The 21564-nt window shown below is 32.2% G+C and overlaps 1 protein-coding gene across 2 annotated transcripts in view; it reads right to left on the bottom strand.

Moving 5' to 3' along the window:
* LOC118191452 (BAR/IMD domain-containing adapter protein 2-like) overlaps nt 1–21564 on the bottom strand; it is a 509223-nt gene that overhangs the window by 207117 nt on the left and 280542 nt on the right. For both annotated transcript variants that reach the window (XM_085818518.1, XM_035362253.2), the window contains exon 3: nt 14104–14196. In XM_085818518.1, the coding sequence (XP_085674644.1) occupies nt 14104–14196 (93 nt within the window). The remainder of the gene's footprint in view (nt 1–14103; nt 14197–21564) is intronic.

Raw genomic sequence — 21564 nt, 5'->3', positions numbered from 1 at the left:
ATGCCATGCCTGCTGTTTAGGATGCTCAGGCGATACGTACTATCCTCCGGAGGAAACATGTAAATAGGGTTATTGTCCACATAAATATGAAGTGTTTGGCCATTTCTATTTGAGTAGTTACATCCCTAGTCGATATGGCTTAAGTCACCTCTGATAGTTAAGGGTCCCTGATTTTTAACACTAGAATTATGAAGCGGCATTTTGACCGTAAATGGAATTAAATTATTCGTAATTTTTCATTTTCTCTTTAAATATTTATTTTTTTTTTTACTTTTCCTAAATATATAACAGGATGACGAAATAATTTGTTTGGCCTGCTTTAAATGATTATTTTTATATATAATTGCACATACCTAGAATTACGGTTAATCATTTTGACTTTCCTTCTTCCTTATTTAGTTAAAGGTTAACTTGATTTGGTGTAGAAGCATCTTGACTCCATACGTGTGTGTTTTAGTTTTATTTTTATGCTAGATGTTATGCAACAGCTAGTTGAAATAAAGGATTTCACTTCTTAAAGTAGTAAAGCCCCAAGCGGGTTTCATGTTGCTTGTTTGAAGGTTTTAGTAAGCTAACTGTCATGTTCTATGCCACACCTTCCTTTTGCAATTGTTCGAAGCTTCTGATTATTTTTTGTTATTTTTTCTATTGGTCATGTCTTGTAGAAACGTGAAAGAAAATATCTGTCAAAAGAACGCCTGGTATAAGTCTTACAAGAATTATCTGATAGCAATCCTGCTTCACAAATTAGTTCCTAGGAAAAGTGTAATACACATATGTATTCTATATGATCTGACACATATTGGATTATTCCAACTATAACAAGTGAATCCAACTCATTGCATGAGGGTTCTGTATTCCTTGCAAAGGAAACTGCGATAATATTTCATCATCTGGTGTCGAAGGAAAACAAGACATTCCTTCATCGTTTGCACAATTGTATCTATTCCAAAAATTACAATCTAATAAAAGAAAGTTACAAAGGTTCATAATTTGTCCTTGAACGAGAATTTAGTCGAGGACAAGCAAATACTCATGGTCCATAAACACAAGAACGGCTGGAAGAAGCCATACTTTAATACGTAAATGAAGGCAAAACAGGCATTTTGAAAATGTATCAAAACATGAAAAAAATTGCAAATAATGATACAATATGATAAAGGAAAATTATTTCAATGAATTCAATTGAAAAACTTCTTGTTCAAACTTTTCTGCGAGAAGCAGGTGGGGCAACTACTTTTGCTCAGAGGCAAATAATTTATAGGAACACAAGTAGCTCATGGAGACATTTTAGCAGTGAAAACAATATTGCATCATGTAGAGCAATTTACAGCCGAGACAAGTCAAAACTCGGGAAATCTAAACTGGGAATTAACACTTGTTAAACCAGATGCTTTTATTGCTCTATTGTGTGCTTCTAGAGTATTGTCTCCCAAATGAATTTCTGTTTTGAGTTTCTAACCCAAATCCAGGAGCCCAAAATTATTTAGTGAAACACTGCCTAAGGGCAAATTCTTGGAAATGTCTGCGCTTGACATGAAGTCAGCTAGGTCGCAAAGATTACAAACTAATATAGTTTACTGTTGTACGAGTACCTTTATAGAAGACTATTAATTGTGTTACAAAGCAGATCAAAATATTACAATGGAAGAACAATTTTTCCCACAAAGGCAAGAGGCTATTTTATTCAATATGTGTCAAACATTTTATTAATTTTGGCATAAAATTTCGCCCTTTACCTGAATTAAAAACAAAATACTTACTGAATAGATATCCTTAGTTGGAAAATCATGAAAAAACAGATGATAAAGAGATTGTTGGAGAGCATGCAGTTTATCTGTTAACTGAGCCCTTTTATAACACCAGAAGAAATGTTGCTACCGACAATTTTTTTCCTCTTTGAATTAATAAAAAATTGAATGAATGAAAGAGTTACTTATGTTGGCTCAGTTAATTGTGCTAAAAATTTTTGTGTAGGGTATAACATTAATTTTAATAATTTATATCGCAAAAGAGGAATTAATTTATAATGTAAAAGATAAATTGTCGTCATGTAATTTCGTATACATAAAAGGTATTTTGTGAAGAATTTTAACGCTGTAATCGAAATGAATTTAGTAAACTAAATTATAGTATGTTTCAAATGCCAATTTTTTTGCGGGCAAAATGACAGCATATCGCAGTTGAAGGCAAACCGAAAATACCGTAATAGTACAGTACAGCAATGTCTATATCATTAGTGTTTAGGTGGTTGCTTGGAGGGTTGTAAATAGAAAAGAATGTGATATTCCCCAGTTTCAGGACTTACAGCTTGCCATCCTGTGGTTATTCATAGAAACAGCATATATTTCAGTGACCAAGCAGATGTCTATGTCATGTCTTCTAACTGAATTATTAAATGTTAGCACCACTTTAATTGGGGAGTACAAGTTCGTTGTTGGCTTATTCAAGACAGCAGCAGCAAAGGAATAAGCTATAGTCTTACAGTTTCTCTACTTATAATTTCGTTGTTGGCTGTGAACATGGGACTATTTGGATTAAACTGGAAACTTGAGTCTCAGTAATCGCAACTGTGAACGGCACGATCACTGCTATGGCCTTGTTGAGCTACTGGGAGAGTTCTTTGAGCTCTGCAGATTTGCTCTTGGCCGTAACGTGGACACCCTTCATGATAACGCGTTCAGAATATAGCTTATTCCTTTGCTGCTGCTGCCTCGATTTCGAAGAGATTTACAAGCACGTTAGCTCGTCGTATGACCCAATTCACAGTTTGCGCATTTAAGAGATCCTGATAAATAAAAAAATTAAAGGAGATTTATCTCCTTTAATTTATGAACCTGATATACATCGTGATTCTCACTACACATCACGGAATTAAGCTACAGATACGTTGAGCATGATGAAAGTCCTGGCATCGATAACACTGCGTAGAGTCTTTTCATCCATCGTAGGTTCTGATTCGGACTCTGAGTCTCATCAGGAATTCCTGATTGAAAATTATTCGGGATTTGTCGCTTGGAGGAAAGTCACCAAGTACAATGCCTTTTTGTAATCTCAAGGCCTCTGAATCTAGTTAGCTGGTCCACGTAGTCGACACTAAAACCGAAATCGAATATATTGTTACGAAATGCCCAGCCACTGTAAGATAGCTTCCCTGCAAGGCGGGTCCAGGGTTGCGACAAAATGACAAGGGAAGGCAGTGTTACTATATTTGGCACGAAATTCCCTACTTAGCGACAAAATTAGCGATATGCATTGACGGATGGAGAACCTTCTAGAACGAGTTCTTACTGATTTGGCCCAGAATGTTCTCGAATGCAGGGCAAAAGCTATCTGAACCGTGCTGGTCCGCAAAATAGACTGAGTCTCGTAGTCCAGTGCCGACTTAGTCGTCGACAATATCGCGAATTGGGGCATCCAGAGCGTGCATTGTTGAGACTATCGAGCGTATCGTCGAGTGCGTCGGGAGTTGTAGGGTGGAGAGTCTCGAGAGTAAGGTGAGTTCCGAGAACGACTGAACCTAGTCGGGAACTGTACTCTGGTGCTTTGCCGTGAAGCTCTCTTCACCGTTATAGCTTGAAGGCGGTGTTGCTGATTGTTTCAGCGTGCTTATCATAGTTTTTCGACGACCGTAAACGTGTTTTGGAGCTGTCCTGAGTAATACTGGCTAATAATTGCGTTTTCATTCTTCATCAAGTGTTGTCATGAAGCACTCCAAATTCACAAATCCGTGCAGAACACAAGAATATGATGCTGTACTTCATTCGACTACCTTCCGGTTGGCATATTTCACAAGTGCACATCTGCGTAGCCACCGAGGGAGTGGCTTCTAGGATGGACCAATGGGCATCCGATATCTCTGCATCTCACATGACCTTTCGCGTGCCTTAAGATTTAGGCAAGATGGTTGAAAATATTCTGCCACGTAATTTTCTGTAAAAAATAATTAAAGCATCGTCCATTTCTTCTGAAAATTTTCACTGCAAAGTTAAATAAAATATGAGCAATTGTAAAGATTTCACTACCTAGTTGAAGGAACTTGAAATAAATACAAACACATGTTGATTACTCCGCAAAAATATCCGTGTGAAATATTTCTTAATAAGTGGTAAATAAGATGAAAAAATAAATATGTAATAAACATCTGAGCCCAAACGTTATCTTTATATAGAACTATGCATACGAGAAAAATATTTACGCCAATTATATATGTTATTGGAAGGTCAGCATTTTTTATTGTAGTCTACATGAAAAAGATATTCTATAAACAATAGCCAATGCAGAATTTTATTCAAGGTGAATTTTACTAATTTGCATTCGTATACATTTAGTGTGTTAAATTTCACATTTAATAACTGCTCACTCTTAAATGCACTGTCTACACAAGAAATGCTCATCAAACAGAATGAATTTACCTTATTCACAAAAGATACATTCAATTTATTCACATATAACTTTTGTCAATGGATATAATCAGATCATACATAATATGTATTCTGAATCTTACATTTTAAAAATCAAAAGAATGCAAGCACTGAAATAAGAAAACACTAGAGTCATCGCAACACTTACAGTCTTTCTCAGCGCAATTAAAAAAATAATAAATAAATAAAAATTATACACTTGAATTCTCTAAATCCACAGGTGTTAGTAAATGCATAATATTGAAGGCTAATTGTTGCTTGAGTCATTTTCTCGACGTAAAGAGCAATAATATGTCGTGAACATCAATCCAAATATTAATGCGTGATAAAAATCGCGTAAGTGAAATGTCAGCGATTAATTAAACTCATAAAACGAAAGCACTACGAGATTTTCTACTATTGCGCCATACATTTATATTTGCGAAACAAATGCAAATTAAAACGTAAACAACATACGCTTAGCGTCACAAGAGCAGTAGTAGCTCATTGGTCCACTTTCGTAACTCCTCCCTCAGTGGCTACGCTGATGTGCACTTATGAAATATGCTTCCGGTTGTCGTCAGGAAGCATTTGTGTAAAGTAATTAATTTTCTTCTAGGTTACTGTATTTTCATGTCGATTATTTACACCTGAAGTCGTTTTAATCTCAACTATCAACTTCGACGCGAATAAATTTTGTCTTTTTACACAGTCCGAATCCTGCTTTCTCCTTGTTGCCACTTCTCGAAAACAAATCATACAAATGAGGAAAGCGAGGTCTTTTGGGTCTGTACCCGCAAGCAAGGGATCGCAAGGAAAGAGCAAACAAATGGTAAGACTGAATGTTTGCTTGTTGATGAAAAGACTTCATTTATTAGAGATAGAACAGTGTATTCAGTGAACTATATCTTTTTCCCCCAGTGGCAGGTTGTGAAGAGTTACAGTGTAACACAGTCCATTAATCTATACAAGGCCAGATGTGGAGGTATCTTTATTATGAAGGCACCTAATAGGTGGGCCACCATCTCTTCTTAAGAACGGACGGACAGTTACAACCATGCCTTCTTCGGGATTCGAGCCCAGGCCCTTCGGTATCGCAGTCACGCTTCCCTAACCACTATACCGTCTGGGCGGCTTTCACTATATCTTTTGCACACAGGGTTTTCACAAATATTTATCTCAAGTGGCAAGATTTTCTGTTTTGTCAGGACAATAAACTGAGAAAAGAAGAGAATCTACACCTCTCAGAAGTTTCCTTCGTGGTAATTTGTTAAGTTTATTTTTTTCAGAAATAAGTCATAATACCTTGAAAACTGCTCTTTAAAACATAGTTTTATTAAATATCTTGGAAAATCTTTAAAAGATAAAAAATATTATTGAAGCGCACAGTGATTAAATTTCCGTTGGAAGCACATGATGTGCTTTTCATCAGAGTTTTTAATTCTATTATTTCAGAATTTAAAGCATTAATTACTTAGTGAGCATTTTGTTTAATTTTTAAAGTTTTACAATAAATGTAAGTGAAAAATTATAGTAAATTGAAACAATTTGAAATAAAATCTGTTATGCGTTTTCGTTTTTTAATGGAATTAATTAGAGTTATAAATGAAATCATATGCATCAATTAATATTTTAATATTTTATTTAAATAACATTATTAAAATTCAAAAAAGGAAATAAAAATTATCAATACAAACTTACACTAGAGATTGTTTCAAGTTTTTGTAAACATGTTTGTTAATTTGGATGCATTTTAATTTTCTTGTACTTTTAATTTATTTATTTCCTTATTTGGCTCATTTCATGTGATAAATTGCTGAAGGCATTCTTCAATAATCAGATTTGTGGCCCTGCGTTTTATTTGCGAGTGTATGGAGTTGCCAACCTTGTAAATTTAAATTGAACGGCGTTTTAAATTGTGAAAATAGCTCAGATAGGAACCGAAATATACGTAGAAACTGTCCTGACAAGTCTTGTCGTCAGGTTTGCAACATTTGGCTTCTCGTTAAAGAAATAATTTTCTGGAATTAAAAAAAAAAAAAAAAAAGAAAAAAAAAGAAAAGAAAAGGAAAAAAAAGAAAAAAAACTCATAATCGGAGCCTTAGAAGCGATTTTTCCAGAAGCTTCTAGAAACTATAAGAAATCTTAAAATCTGGCTACGTTAAGCTACGGAAAAGTTAACAAAGTCGTTTCTTAGCTTCAACGTAGCCGAATTTTAGTGATTCATTTGCAGTTACTGTTTCAGTGTTTAACTATGTGAGTGACTTTGTGGTTTGAGATATTTTTGCATGTTCAGGAAATTTTGCCTTATAATTGTTTCTCTTTGAACTACCCGTGTTTATAGCTATTTACTTTGCTGTTAGCTGTTATTTATTTCAACAGCGCAAATTTCATCTTGTTTATCTGAAGAAGTTACAAAAAGGATATGCAGGAAACCATAGTTTACAAAAATATGCTTTGATTACGAGAAAATGTTATAAAACTATGGTATGCAATAGTCAAAGCAACCAGTGGAAAACACGATTTAAAAAGGCACACTTATGCCTTTTATTCGTTCTTAACGTTTATTTCAATTTAATCTCATTTGATATTACAACATTAAAAATTGAAAGATGTTATAATAACATAAACTGCTTCAAAAGAAATTTTCATGCTTATTTATATAAAATTGGTTTCAGCCGCTAAAATTTCATGAACGATTTTAAGCACAGCATTAAACAAAAAGAATAAATGAGAGTGAAATAAACTAAAATATCAATGCATACCGCAAAGAATGGCGACAGATGCGGAAGAAATGCGAGATTATTTTGAAGACAAAAAGAAAAACATATCTGCCATTGGAATATGAAGTAATAAGCTATTAAAAATTATCTCCAGACGTTTCTTTGGAAATAAAGCATATCCGAATATTTATTCTATCGTATTCGTCTTTCTTTTTTGAGGGAAGCTGTTTTCAATCAAAACAACCAGGTATTCAAGGAAACAGTAAAAATATTTTGCTCTCTTTCATTGTTAAAGTACAAAGAATGAAAAATATGAAACAATCGAGAACATTTTCTGAAGAAGAAGAAGAAAACACAATAAAGATAATATTAAATCATTCCCAAAAATTTAGATAAAGAAAAAAGTATACCTTTAACAAATATGTGATACAAATAAAATTTTACTTCCAACACAGTTTATTTCTTTCCTTCCTTCATAAATAAATAAAAATCTGCCTTCCCTTCCCGCAAAAGTGAGTAAGCATTTTCATTGATATCAATCGATTTTGCCATCCTGGATCCTAAATTCGATTACATTTTCCTGGAGTATAGATTCTTTAAAGTAATTTCCGGTCTGTCCAAGTCGAAAATTCCTTCCTTCTACTGGGAAATAAGCTCCTGTAAACTCCCTAACAATAATATATTAGGCTGGAAAAGAATATTCAAAACTAAATAAAAGTATAAGAGAGTGCGGAATTAAAGGACAACCGGTGGAAAGGAATTCGCGCCGAATTAATAAATTGAGGAACAACTATTACCGGAAAAGTGTTGTTTGGGAATTTCCGGGCGTTATTGAGACCGGACAGCATTCCGGAGAGTTTGTAGCTAAAATTTAGAACTCTTCTGAAGAAACGAGGCTATTACGAAAATCGAATTCTTTCTGGCAAATCTATTAAAAAGGGTCATGTTATTTACTGCGCTTCAAAATAACGTGCGGAATTTAAGCCATTGTGAGGCTTCAGATAAAATTACTATCGCTATTATGTAACTTTGAAAGAGTTATAAAGATGTAAGATACGTATATTCATTTCAGGAGTTTCGGAAACGTTTACTCGTTCAACTTCATTCCTTTATGCAGACATAAAATATATAAAATGTTTTTGATTTTTCTGATTATACTGAATGAAAACATAAAACGAATTTTGACAGATATTTGAACAATGTTTAATAGAGTTGAACTATATTTACTATTACCTAAAACAAATATAAAATAATAAATGTAAGATACTAATTAATAAAATTACTTTATATACGTATTATCAAGTTGGTAGAAATGTAAGATAATCATCAGACTATCCTGTAAGACTACTCTGAATTTTTGATTATGCATTAAAAAAAGAAGAAGGTTGTGTATTGTTGATTTTTATAATAAACTGTTAACTTATTTTAGTTTACCTGGAAGGCTCACTTAGACGGATATCAATGAACCAGTAGCCGGGAACAATGAATTTGAACTATGTAAATCTCTTTTTTTTACTAGCATTAAAGTTAGCGATAAATTATCTTGCTATGTTTCTGATGTGTTAGACTGCACATAAGACGTATATGAATTTTGAGAAACAGTAGACACATACACATGACCTTATGATGAAGATAATACCATAGTTTCATATTAATTCATTCTTTTTAATTGTTAAACAGTTAATGAAGTAGAAAACGTTCTATTGAACCATTTTTAAAATCATATATTTCTCATTGGAGGAAAATAAAAATTAATTATGTTCAATCACTTGTTGAATCAAATATGAAAATTATACAATAATTCATTCTTTATAATTATTAAACAACTAGCGGAAGTACCCGATGCCGGTTTAGTTAATTGAGAGTAATGTATCTAACAACGGAATGAACGATACCACTGTAAATACGATGCAAAAAATACGATCCATAGTCATACATTTTTCAGTCTGATGCGATATGGAACCCACATAAAAAATTTCGATAGAAAAATAAACTAATTATATCCAGCAACAACGGCACGCAGTTTTTAATTATTTTGGTCTTTTCTAATCAAATGGTCGTAACAGCTCAAGGACTATTAATTTCGTTTTGGATTTTTGCTTCGATTCCCAATAAACGTTGATTCACTTTTAAAATTGTTGACCCCAAATATTAGAGCCCTGTATTATATTTAAAAAAATTAATTAATCAAGAATCTACATAAACGTATATATATTTCTCGCATTGTAATAAAACAACGGTACCTAGAGCCATCAAAATGTGAATAACATACGATTCCATCCGTGTCTCAACATGTTAATCAAAATTAAACACTGTTAATGAAAAAAAATTAGATAGAGACTCGGCTTTAGATGATGTTGAACATGTGGAATGGTGAGTTGAAAAACCAGTAATTTTGTGAATATCAATTCAATCTTTGTAAATAGAGTACATGTATCCTATATCAAACATTGTGCAGTTTGGGCTACTTGCTATTAGTTGGAGACTTAATATTTATTCTTTCTTGAAATAGGATGCTTGACATATAATTTCACAACTGAAAACTCTTTCAGAAATACAACTCAAAATTGTCTTACACATATTTCTGAGCTATTAATCGCCTTTCATAATTGTGTATTTTCATTCTGTATTTTTTAGTCTGCATACTAACAAACAGTCTATTCAAATTATTTGAAGACATTCATCTCTCTTTTTTCCTCAAGCATTGTTTAAAAATATCGAATTTCTTTCCAGACCAAGCGAGAATTTAAATTTTGCTGTCACAAAAATATTGCAATTCTTCTTCTTTTTTCTTGTAACATATCAATGTTGTCCGTAGACATAAAACGTAAGGAAAGTCTTCTGTATGCCATGTCTTCATTACATCATAAGATCAACAGAGTGAATTGACTTGGCCTGATCGATATATGTTACTTAGTCCATAGGGTGGAATGATATTTTGTTCATCCGAGTTCATTGGAGCCGAAAGTAATGCGATTACTGTTGATGGACCGGGATCAGCTGCATTTACCCAGATTACCTTACATCCGTATGCTCTATTTCAAGAGAAGTAATTAATAATCATCATCGGAAGTTCTACGTTATAGTAAAAGAACGTTTACAATGTACCATTTTGTGGCTCTAAATTCAAAATGTAATGAATAAAGTCCATAAAGTAGTTATTTCTAAACAATATTCGCTAACATTTCATTTTTACAAACTGTCATTTGCTAAAACATAAGTGAATAACAAAAACAAATAAATGCAAGAGACTGTAACAAACATTTACAGGAGCCTGTTACAGCAGCTTAGGTTTAACTAAACGTATGTATTTTTTATAACGGCATTTATTCCTCTATCTCAACGTATTTCTCTTCAAGTTAGAAGCTAAATACTCTAGGCTTATTTTTGTCTTTCTCTAACTCCTGCAGTTTACTTGAAACAAACAAATTATTTAAATTTAGCAACAGAATCAAGCATTTATTGAAGACTGTTATCCTCAGCGGTTCTCAAACTTTTGACTAACTGTACCATCTAAAGGAAAATTGAAAACCTTTAGTACCACCACTACAAAGTACTACTACCACCACGTGGTACCTTTCTTGAACAAAGCTCAAATCACATAAATTTACGATTGTTAGAGAAAAACTCAACAAGGATGTTCGGATTTTAATTTTTGAATTTAATAGTTAAAATACTTTGCTTCTTTGCGCACCACCAGTGGTACACGTAACACCGGTTGAGAAACCTGCTGTAGATTAATTTAAAAACATATAAAACGAATTGACCGGTAACTGCAGGATAAATTGAAGGTAAATAGAATGTTAATGACTTCTGCATGAATAAATTGAAGAGGATTAAATGCTCAAGGATCAAAAGCTTTAAGGGGATAGAAAAATAAATAATATAACATTTATGCTGCAGACTTCCGTTTTAAGAAGAACGGGGATCGTAAATTTTCATTTGTGAGAAGGAGAAGTAAAGGATTGTTCTAATAATGTTAAATTAGAGCGATTTTGTGTGTAGGAAAGCCTATAAAAATATGAATGTATGTCCAAATTTGTCCTGTGTGTCGAGACATAAATCTAACAACAGAGTGTTTTTGCGCGTTTAAGATGACACCATGTCGAGCAAGCAGCATTTAAAACCTACCGAAATTTTGATAAGCGGTATTTGACAGAAATCACTTATTAAATTATAAACAGAGCTTTATGCATTTTAATTAAATTTCAGTTATAGGAAGACAATTTAAATTCCTTCAACAGTCTTATATTGCCAATCGATATAACTGAAAAAGTATCAAAAGCTGTATGTCAATTAAATATACAGTATAATGAAAATTAGCAATAATTTGGTGTAAAATATTAGCAGAATGAATAAATAGATTTTAATATTCAATTGTTTATAAATTTTGTAAATTAGATCGTTTCTAGAACTGCATCAGGGGATGTTTTAATGCAATCAATGCCAGATTTTTGGAGCACGAAAGAAGGGTTCTTTTCTTTCAATGCTCAAAATGGCTTTAGAAACTTGTCAAAAGAGGATAAGATATAAATAAAACACAGAATAAAAACATGTGGACAAAATTCGATAGCAGAACCATAACTTAGAAGTTTAAGAACAAAAGTTGAAATACTGTGAAAAGAGTCTTATGCCATCTCAAATCTCCCAGCAATGTTTGAGTAAAGAACTTTCTCAAACAGGAAGAGAAAAGTAAGAAAACTAAAGGAAACTTTCCTTAAACTAAGCAAAACATCAGCTCTAGTTTGGCGTAGGTTTTAAATTAACTTCAGCACCACCGTATGCCTCTCCTGCTTGCTTGCTGCTCCATGCTTAACTGCTTAACCATGTAATCCTGTTTAGCAAAAAAGTGCTAATCGTTTGTATATTGGTCTCTTGAAGTTTGTTATTCAGAATCTTTGCTCTGTAATGAACTTAAATACTAGAAATCATTTGAGATCATAGTCATTGATTAATCTTTCAAAACACTTTCAGCTTGTCATCAAAGAAGACATTCCACTGTTTTAAATAACATTAATAGCCATCTTTCTATCAGTAACAAAACTGCAAGTATTTGACAGAAGTTCACCTATCAGTAAAACTTCTCGTTTGATTCTTAAAGATTCCATCTCTGACTTTAATTTTTCCTGAATTTATAACGTATCTTTTCAGTGTGGTGTGAGATATACAGGCTAAATTAAAAACAGTGTTAAAAGGTTTCCTCAAGGAACCCGAATGGTATGTCCAGAAAGGATAAAAAAATCTTCGATGGCTGATCATGGTTAGAAACATATTCCGAATTTACGTTTTGTATTTGAGAAACTTATCCATAAAGATACTTCAGTTGGTGTTTTGGAAAATTGGTTTCATTGAAGGTTTCATATTTACAAGTTTATTTTATTTGAAGTTTTTTTTATTGAAGTTTATTTTCGTTAGTTAATGGCATTAACTCCAAACCAGTCCTTCGTAATGCTTTAAAGATTCTAATACAACAATTTTTCCTGCTACATTACTATTTTCTTCGAAAGCTCGCATGACGTTGGCTCAACGCCTCTACAAAAGGAATATGCCTCTTCTATTAATTTTATACAGTTGATATTTCCTTCTAGGGACAACCTTTCAGGTACTATTTAATCTCAGGCTCTGTAAAGCTGCTTGAGCACTAAAATTTACTTCTAAGTATGTGAAATCGAAACATGACACCGAAGTATCACAGTATCTTATATTTGGCAGCTGTTTTGCTCCTGAAGAAGAGAAACCTGTGTTTGATCTCTCACCATACAGTTTTGTTTAAAATCAAAGCCAAAACATGGCTTTTCAAACCATACAGTTTTGTTTAAAATCAAAGCCAAAACATGGTTTTGCTTAATTTTAACAGAACTGTCTTTAGGGCAGGACAAAGAAGGAGATGATCACCATGCACGTAGACAGAAGTGAAAGGAGACACTCAAAACTATCTATAATACCAATCCTTTTCAAATGGTTAGTTATGCCCAATAGTGAGCTGGAAGGCAGTTATTGAACTGTTTCGAAAGCAATCTAGTAAATCCTCAAAACGACTGCAGGTTTTGTTTCAAAACGATTTTGCCGAAAACAAATAAACGAATTTTTAGTTTCGTTGTCTGTAATTATACATGTTGTTTTACTGAAAGTAAATTTTGTGTTAGTTCGTGTTAGGTTTTTTTCCAAATTATCAGCCGCCTCATTACAGGTACACCATAGTGAGAAGATATCCACTGTACAACAATGCTCTTTAGGAATCATATAACTATTTGACTAATAATGGGCATTTTTGTGTATTTAGACCTGAAACTAGTTTACCTTGATTAACTATGGCCTGTAAGGTGGCGGAGTAATCTGAAAGCACAACAGCCTTTGAAAAGTCTGAAAAATATGTGTTTTATAAACTAAAGTTAATGTAAGAATGGTGTCAAGGCGAGAGACACATGCTTGTTTATCTCTGGTAGCCATCAGGTGTCCCTGTCTTCCGCCACCTACCTACCTACCTACCTCACTATCAAAGGCTCTTCTTTGAAAATCAAGATGTAAATATTGGAAGAAAAGAAAGGTGAAAATATTGCTACCCGCTTTGCCCCTTTTACCAAGCTTAGAGCATCTGTGTAACTATGCAGCCATTCATTATTCGGATAATGATCTTCAGTCGTTCCAATCGCTAAAGAAAACAGACCTCCTGATAGTAAACAAAAGCATATAACTTTTCTACAGTTTGGAACCGGTATATTTTATTTATTTTATCCGATCAATGATCACTCAAAATACATCCCTTACACCAGTCGATATATGTATGTTTTTAGAGACATGTAACACTGAAGTCAGATTAGGGCTTACTCCTGTGTAGCCGTATAGCTCCACTGGATATAATGAAGTATAATGAAGCTCCACTGGAGGAAACTATATTATATCTTTGTAAATAGAATACTTTAGTGGCAGATATAATTAGATAATATTTAGATCTACTTAACAACTGCACTACTCACCAATATCTGTTGAACCACCCCAAGTTCCTTGGTGGGCGTGCCTGGCTAATTTGCTAATACTTTCTAGATACGTTTTCGATGAAGCAACAGCACCTGCGAAGAAAAATAAAAACATAATTTGCTTTAATATACAATACTAAACATTACCTTATATAATAAGTTATAATTTAAATGCAGTTCACAAGAATAGTACTATTAGTGTTTATGAGACTATTTTTACGCACATTTTAATTTCTAATCTAAATAAATTAGCATTACCTATATAAAAATCATACTTTTAAAACTGTAAATATCATAACTGTATTCACAAGAATTGCTGGACAGTGGCCCTCAACTTTTTTTTTATACTTATGCGTCGCTTTCACCATTGCTAAATCATCATTCCCCATTTCTAAAACTCAAAAAACACGTATAGATTTATCTAAATTATTTTAATGTATTTTATAGATTAAGCAAAAAAATATATATATATATATATATATATATATATATATAGAAATTATTAGTAAATACTAAAACTTGAAACGATGTTGTTTTTTATATTCATAAACTAAATAAAATATTGACCGCATTCACTCCCCTGAAATTATGAAATTCCTCCCGTTTGAGAACCCTGGTCTAAGCGCACTATTTTTTTTCGATAATTTGCATTACGTTCCCACCTTTGATTATCTACATTAACTTTCAAATTGCCAGTTTTATGAATGCTACATTCCCTGAGCCACAGTTCTAAAATCTCATTAATTGGTTAACAATTTTATGAATTTTTATTTCAAATTAAAGCAACACCGTGCTTGTCTACGTAAAAACTGAAACGTCCAGAGGCAATAATAAATTTAGTTATTACCTTTTCATTACAATTTTAATGCTCAAACTGCAGATGCACATTGCTTGTCAGTGTTGAAAAAGAGCTATGCTTCTTAATAATTCATACACGTGAAAGTAATAAGGTACTTATAAATATTATTTTTAGTATTATATAATAGAGCTGAATCATTATTTCCTAAACATTTAGATAATTAGTACAATCAGTAATAGATGTTTAAGGGTCATATAATTGTATAATGCACTAGTTCTTACCTGGTCTTTAGTTTCGCAAGCATTGGTCGATTTTGTTTTGACATTTTTATATTTAAAGAAATGCATTTTTAAAGTTACGGAGTGTAATATTTTATACGTTCCCTATTCTATATAATGAAAATTCTGTACTCATTGTAATGAGTAATACAAAATAAAATACAAAAAAAAAATTGAATCCGGTACGACAAAAATTGACAGAGATATTTGACATTAAACGTTTGAACATTACATTCAAGGGCTGTACAAAAATGAAGAGCAAAATGCTAAGTTACTCAATTAACTAAAAAATAGAATAAATTAGAAAAAGATTTTTGATGTTTAGAGATTAAGTGAAAGTATTTCTGTGCGGAGTTTTATAAACAGTATTAGACCATTTTCCTAGAAGTAGTTTCAGTATGCATCCAACTTGTAATAGTATTTGCAGTAATTGAAAATTAAAACTATGCAGAATTTAGAGAATTTTTTGTACGTTGATCAGACTGTAATTCTGATGTAATAAAATCTTGTGAGAATATTAATAACATGTTTTTAGACTTTAAAAACTCATAGATTACTTAAAGGAAAAATTTTTAGGCATATCAAATGAAACAAACTTATGAATTAAAGACCCTAGTAAATGACAAAATAATAACACTAAATATCAAAAATCAACTTCAAATTATTCTAATATATTTAAACGACTACTGAATAGAAATAAAAAACGACGTCAGTATTGGAAACGTTTGAAACTAAACATCTCGTTAATTTTCATCATGAGATGTTTTCTATTTTATTTTATGTAAAACGTAAAATATATAAGCATATGCACCAGACGAACGTGTAAAAAGTTACACTTCGCAGTTTTTACAAATTTGATTTTCTTAAATTTAAAGAATACAAAATATGAGTATTTACGTCATTTAAAAGATTTTTGTGACTGGAAGTATATGTCAACGAACAACAAAGAAATAAACGCTGGGTACGAGGTTTTGTGGACCTGGCGTATATGTCTCGGGCATGGAATAACTACCATTTTACTAGGTAAATGAAAAATAAAAATTAATAAATTAATATAATTACCGAAATTCGAGAAATTCTAAACATAGACTTATGTTTAAAAACTGCTATGAACCAGATAAATGAATATTTAAATTTTAAAAGGATGCATGAAGGAATTCATTCAAGTTTCTCAGCAAAATAATTTTAATAATATTAGCTAAATTTTGCGTTAGAAATATTTTATATAACTCTCCTCCTAGGCAAAGATAATTGATTTTGTACAATTAATCGAACTTACATTCAAATTCTGCTTAATTTTGCTTATTACGGAATGCTGGAAAAGTTACTATCACAAACCATCAATGTAAAATAACGCTGCCTAAGAAAAATTCAGAAAAGAATCGAAAAGCGCAGAGGATAACAGTTGCAGTAGCAGACAATATTTCCCACGCGAACTTTACCCAAAACCAAAAAAGTTCTGAAAGACATATTTACGAGAGTTTGAATTTAACGACACTGCTTATTTTCTTTTAAAAGTATAGCTCTTTCAGTGCCATTTATAACTTAGGTTCTTTTTTTCGCAATGACGTTTATTGTTGCATTATTTATAGTGCGTTTGTTTTGTTTCCAATGTTTGGTATAAGTTACGGAACGCAATGAATTCAGTCTCCGGAATAAACTGCTTTGAAAGAGTATATAAACGGTTAATAGCATGTTTCTGTTAATTATAATAATTTTTAGCTTTATGTTAATTTATAATTTTATAATAATATAATATATATAATTTTATATAATTTTAGCTTTATCTTAATCAGTTTCTTATTTGAGGTATCTGATCAGTTGATATTATTTTATCAGATTCAATAAATTCGGAATAAAAATTTCGAATAGTAAAAACGGTTGATTTTGAGTTTTTAATTTGAAAAAAAAAATGGAAATTCCTTCCATTTTTTAATATTACAAGAAAAATAATTTTTTAAATGCGTTTAACGTTTACTACATGTATTGCACCACTTAAAATAAGGCAAAATCATGTGCTCTAATGGACCCTGTAAGAATTCTGGATTCAAGAAACATATAATGGTAACAACAAAAACGAATATCTATAACAACAAAATAATATTAAGTTACGCTGAAAGAAATATACTACGCAAATTCCTCTAACAAAGTATGTCACATATTTCCATTTTACCACAGCTTCTGGGTAGTTTCGCAAGACTTTTATGTATTTTTAATGCATGGAAGTCAGAAAATATATTTTAACGAGAAGAGGGCAGCGCTTAACTCTAAAAGTAATAAATTAAAGGCCCACTGGAGGAAAATTCAGCAAAATATTAGGCGTATACCATAAATTACTTGCACACGATGAAAAGTTAAAGATTAAAAAATATTTTTTCGCACCGCTCGCGTTTGCATCGTTCTTCGGTTCGAGTGAGAGAAATGAAGGGGCAGAAAGACCAACACAATGTTGCATCCGCATAGAAAGAAAGGCGTAGACTGAACGGCTAGATGCAAAAGAGAGGGTAAAGTAAGCATTTTTATTAGGCAATAAAATTTGGCTCTTGCAGCAAGAATTTTCTAGGAAGCACATTATACTTTATCCTCAAGTCAGTTTATATAATACTTCGCTGAAATCGTTATATCTCAGTGACCATGAAATTTTATGATTTAAAATTAAGCTATACTGTGCAATTGAATCTTCAGTTAGATTACAAGAGGAGAATACTAATCTTAAATAAATACGGGAAATTGAATTATTGCTTAACGTTAATCAAAATTATGCATATATGTTCTTATTCGTAAAAGGATTTTCTAAATCTTCTTTCATTTTAAAAACCTATCATGCTTTAAATAACATTCTATCTCATGCTCATAGCTAGGCAGGAGAGTTCTGGCAGCCCTGGCCACTTCACCCCCTCCACATTGCCGAATTATCTAAAAAATATAATAATTTTGAAAATTTCTGACGGTACATTTTTTTAACATTAGAAATAGTTTTTAATCTGTGACATAAATGAGAGAAAATATTTCAGTTTTTGCATAATTTTCACTATTTAGCAATGATTTAATTTAAAGCGCAAAGTAGTTCATTCATCGTTATGAAATATGAAATGAAAACAAAGGACAAAGAAAGCGTAAATCCTCTGCAGCCAGAAAATCTGAATCTGAGGCGGGGGGAGAAAAAAGTCATCAGTGTCACCAAGGTCTTTTTTAGTCCACGGCACTTAAGAGCCGTAGAAAATATAATCATCTTTATAATTTTTAGGAGTGTCATAAACTCGCTCTTCTCTCTAAATTATCTTGAAAATTGAGCATTAAGAAATTTAGTTTGATGACTTGCCAGTTAAAAGAACATTCTAGAAATGAGATTATTTATGGTATAAATAAAACTATACCTGGCATTAGTTCTGCATTTTTCATTTTGCATTTATTTGCATTGCATTAAATCTTCTTTCCATTTCAATTATGCTAATAAGAATAAAAAGCTGCTTAGAACAAATAACTTGTTATATGTTGTTAAAAACAATTATATAAAAAGCAAGCAATGTAAGTTTTCATTATTTTAGCAGACTGAATTATGTTTTATAATATTTTTCTCTTCTTTACCTTCTTCTGATCAAAATTATTAAATAAGATTAATTTCTTGAAACATTAAGAATTCATTCAAGCATTTATCTTCGTGGTACAGATTTTTAAATATCCACTAACTTCAGATGCTTTTTTTGTTTACAAAGGCTAAAAGATAAGGAAAGTGCTATACAGTAAAAATTTCGCATAGATTTCTGTGTGTCTCAATTTTGCCTTTTATATTGAACATTAATTTGAAATAAAGACAGATTTCTGTTCATAGTTAAATTATACCAAAAGCAGGAAAATATTTCCTTGCATATTGTATCGGTGATTGATACGCAACTATAGATGCATCGTGTGAATAATTGTTTCCGTGCGTGATATCTTGCCTTAATATAGACACTGATTACTGTTCAAAAATGGGCATGAAATGAAGGAGAGTTATGAGTGCCTTAAGTTGTGCACATCTCAATACAATTCGTGGGCATAAATTAAATTTAATATGTTACCCAATGAAAACTTTTAATGTAACTGAAAAATCGAAAAACATTTCACTCAAAATTTGTACCTGAACTCGTACTAAATATTGGTATATAACTTTCAACCAAACCTACAAGTCATGGATAACGTCTATATAGCATTAACAAATAAATGCAATGAAACCCATTAGCTTTAAAATTACTCAAAATCCTATCTTAGAGAGCTATTCATTTTAAAGAATTTTTTTACCTATATTTTCTGTTTCGAAAGACTATGACAAAGGTCTCTCTCTCTTTTTTGTTAACCTAAACTAACCTCATTTGGAGGTAAACTGCATACTGAAGTCACATTTATCCGTAAAAGTTAGTATAAATTACAACCATAAATTAGCATTAATCCTGAAGAAATGATGTATGCAGACAATACTTGTATCATATTCTTTAAGTTGAAAGATTCTTTAAGTCTACTGAACAACAGTGTCTCTCCTTTTCACGTCAGCAATAATGACATGTAGTTACTTGCTGCGCAAAGCCCAGTGGAAAATATGGAAGCATCGGTTTTAAAGTTTGAAAACAGCTTCTACTTTAGTACTCTGAGATCGTTCTGCTTCTTTTCAAGCATTTCTGTTTTATTAAAAACATTTTAGCATGGTGGCTAGATCAAAGACATATCAATTGTACGTGATAGAATGTTCGTTTTCAGGTTTGACAAATATATGTATTGTAGCATAGAAATTTCGATAGAGAAAATTCTTCATATGGTTAATCATATCTCCGAAATGCATTTTAATTGTAGGTTTACTTTCTCTAATTCGAATACTTTTGTTTTCATATTTTCTTCATGTTACATATTATTAATTTTTTAATAATTTTCTCGTTGTGGTTTCACTGATGTTTAAAAGTCCCTTTCAGTGTAAATGTTTTCCTACCATCTGACATTCAGTTTTTTAACTCAGTAGGAAAGTAATAATTAAAAGTAGAGTAGGAATAGGCTTCACGAAATTTATTTAGGTCCCTGAATAAGAGTTATAATTATAGGACAAATTGCTAAAAGTAATATAAATCAAATGCAAAATATATGGTAGCCGCTGATTGTACAATGGTGCCTGATATAAACACAGCCTTATCTACCTCTTTTCACTTTGTACCTATATAATTCAACATGAATGCAGCCATTAATATTAAATAAAACTATTCATGTAGAGCTATCAATAGTTTGATAATTCTACTTCAGCAGTTTGATTTAACATTAATGGCTGTGCGTCAGTTAAGTTATAAGGCCAGTATTTAAATGAACCAGATTTTATGATTTGGTCTTTACTCTAACTTCTCTTTTCCGTATTTATTACCCTAAAAAAATAAGTTAGCCAGTATTTAAACCGATGTTTATGGATTTTAAGATAGAGCATGTATCTGGTTTAGTGCGTACGCTACGTGTTAGTTTCCTGAGAGCTCTGATAGTTGATACTATTTGGCTTGGCGTTCTTTTGCTGCTTACAATTTGATTTTCACGCTGTGGTAGAATTACTGAGTCAACCATTTTACGCTTAACTTAAATATGACTGTTCTATTTAGTTGCATACCCACGAGGTGTGTTTGATATTGTAGCGCAAGAGAGTACATTTCTGTTGTAAATGGTGTTTAAAGCAAAAGCTTATTTGTCATTTCTTCAGACATAGCGATGATTCATTTCACATCTGTTAAGGTTTTTGGACTAACTGGCATTACAAAATCAAGTACAACCCTACAAGTCGCGCCCCAAAAAATTGTAGATCATGTCGCAAAGCAAGACAACATTCAGTCTGGCCTTCCTAAGACTGCAGGCTCCATCAGCACCAGGAAATCCTATGAAAGGTTTCGAGTTCTTTGCAGGCAGGATGCGAGCGTCAGGGAAACCTGCACTACTTTCGCTGACAAAAGTTCGATAGTGACCTTACCGGAACTACTAGATTCTCACTTTAATCGATTGCAGAGGAGCGGAAAGTCACGATACACGAGTCATGGACAGGCATCGAGGTCATATAAACGTGTCGAAATATTTTTGTTGGATGAACCATGCAGTGAGAATTTTACTTTTGAAGTATTTAAAACCGCCCTTGTAAAAGCCCTCGTGGTAAAATATAGGGCGAAACTAGATGTGGAACATTTTGATAGATATCAAACTAAGATTGAAGAGTTGACAGAGTTTATATCAGGAAAATACAAGCTGTGAACTTATAGTAAGGCAGAATACCAATGCCTAGGTTCAATATTCTACCATAAGTTCAATATTTCGTTGAATTAAGACCTGAGTCTGTTAGAGCAGTTATTTGAGCTTGCGGTGAAGTTGGAAAGTAAGCGAGTATCAATGAGT

The sequence above is a fragment of the Stegodyphus dumicola genome, chromosome 6 (genome assembly GCF_044657685.1).
Source record: "Stegodyphus dumicola isolate Sdum_Otavi_A_Nest chromosome 6, ASM4465768v1".
NCBI lineage: Eukaryota > Metazoa > Arthropoda > Arachnida > Araneae > Eresidae > Stegodyphus > Stegodyphus dumicola.
The sequence above is the reverse complement of the archived record's forward strand: the minus strand, read 5'-3'. Positions and strand labels throughout refer to the sequence as shown.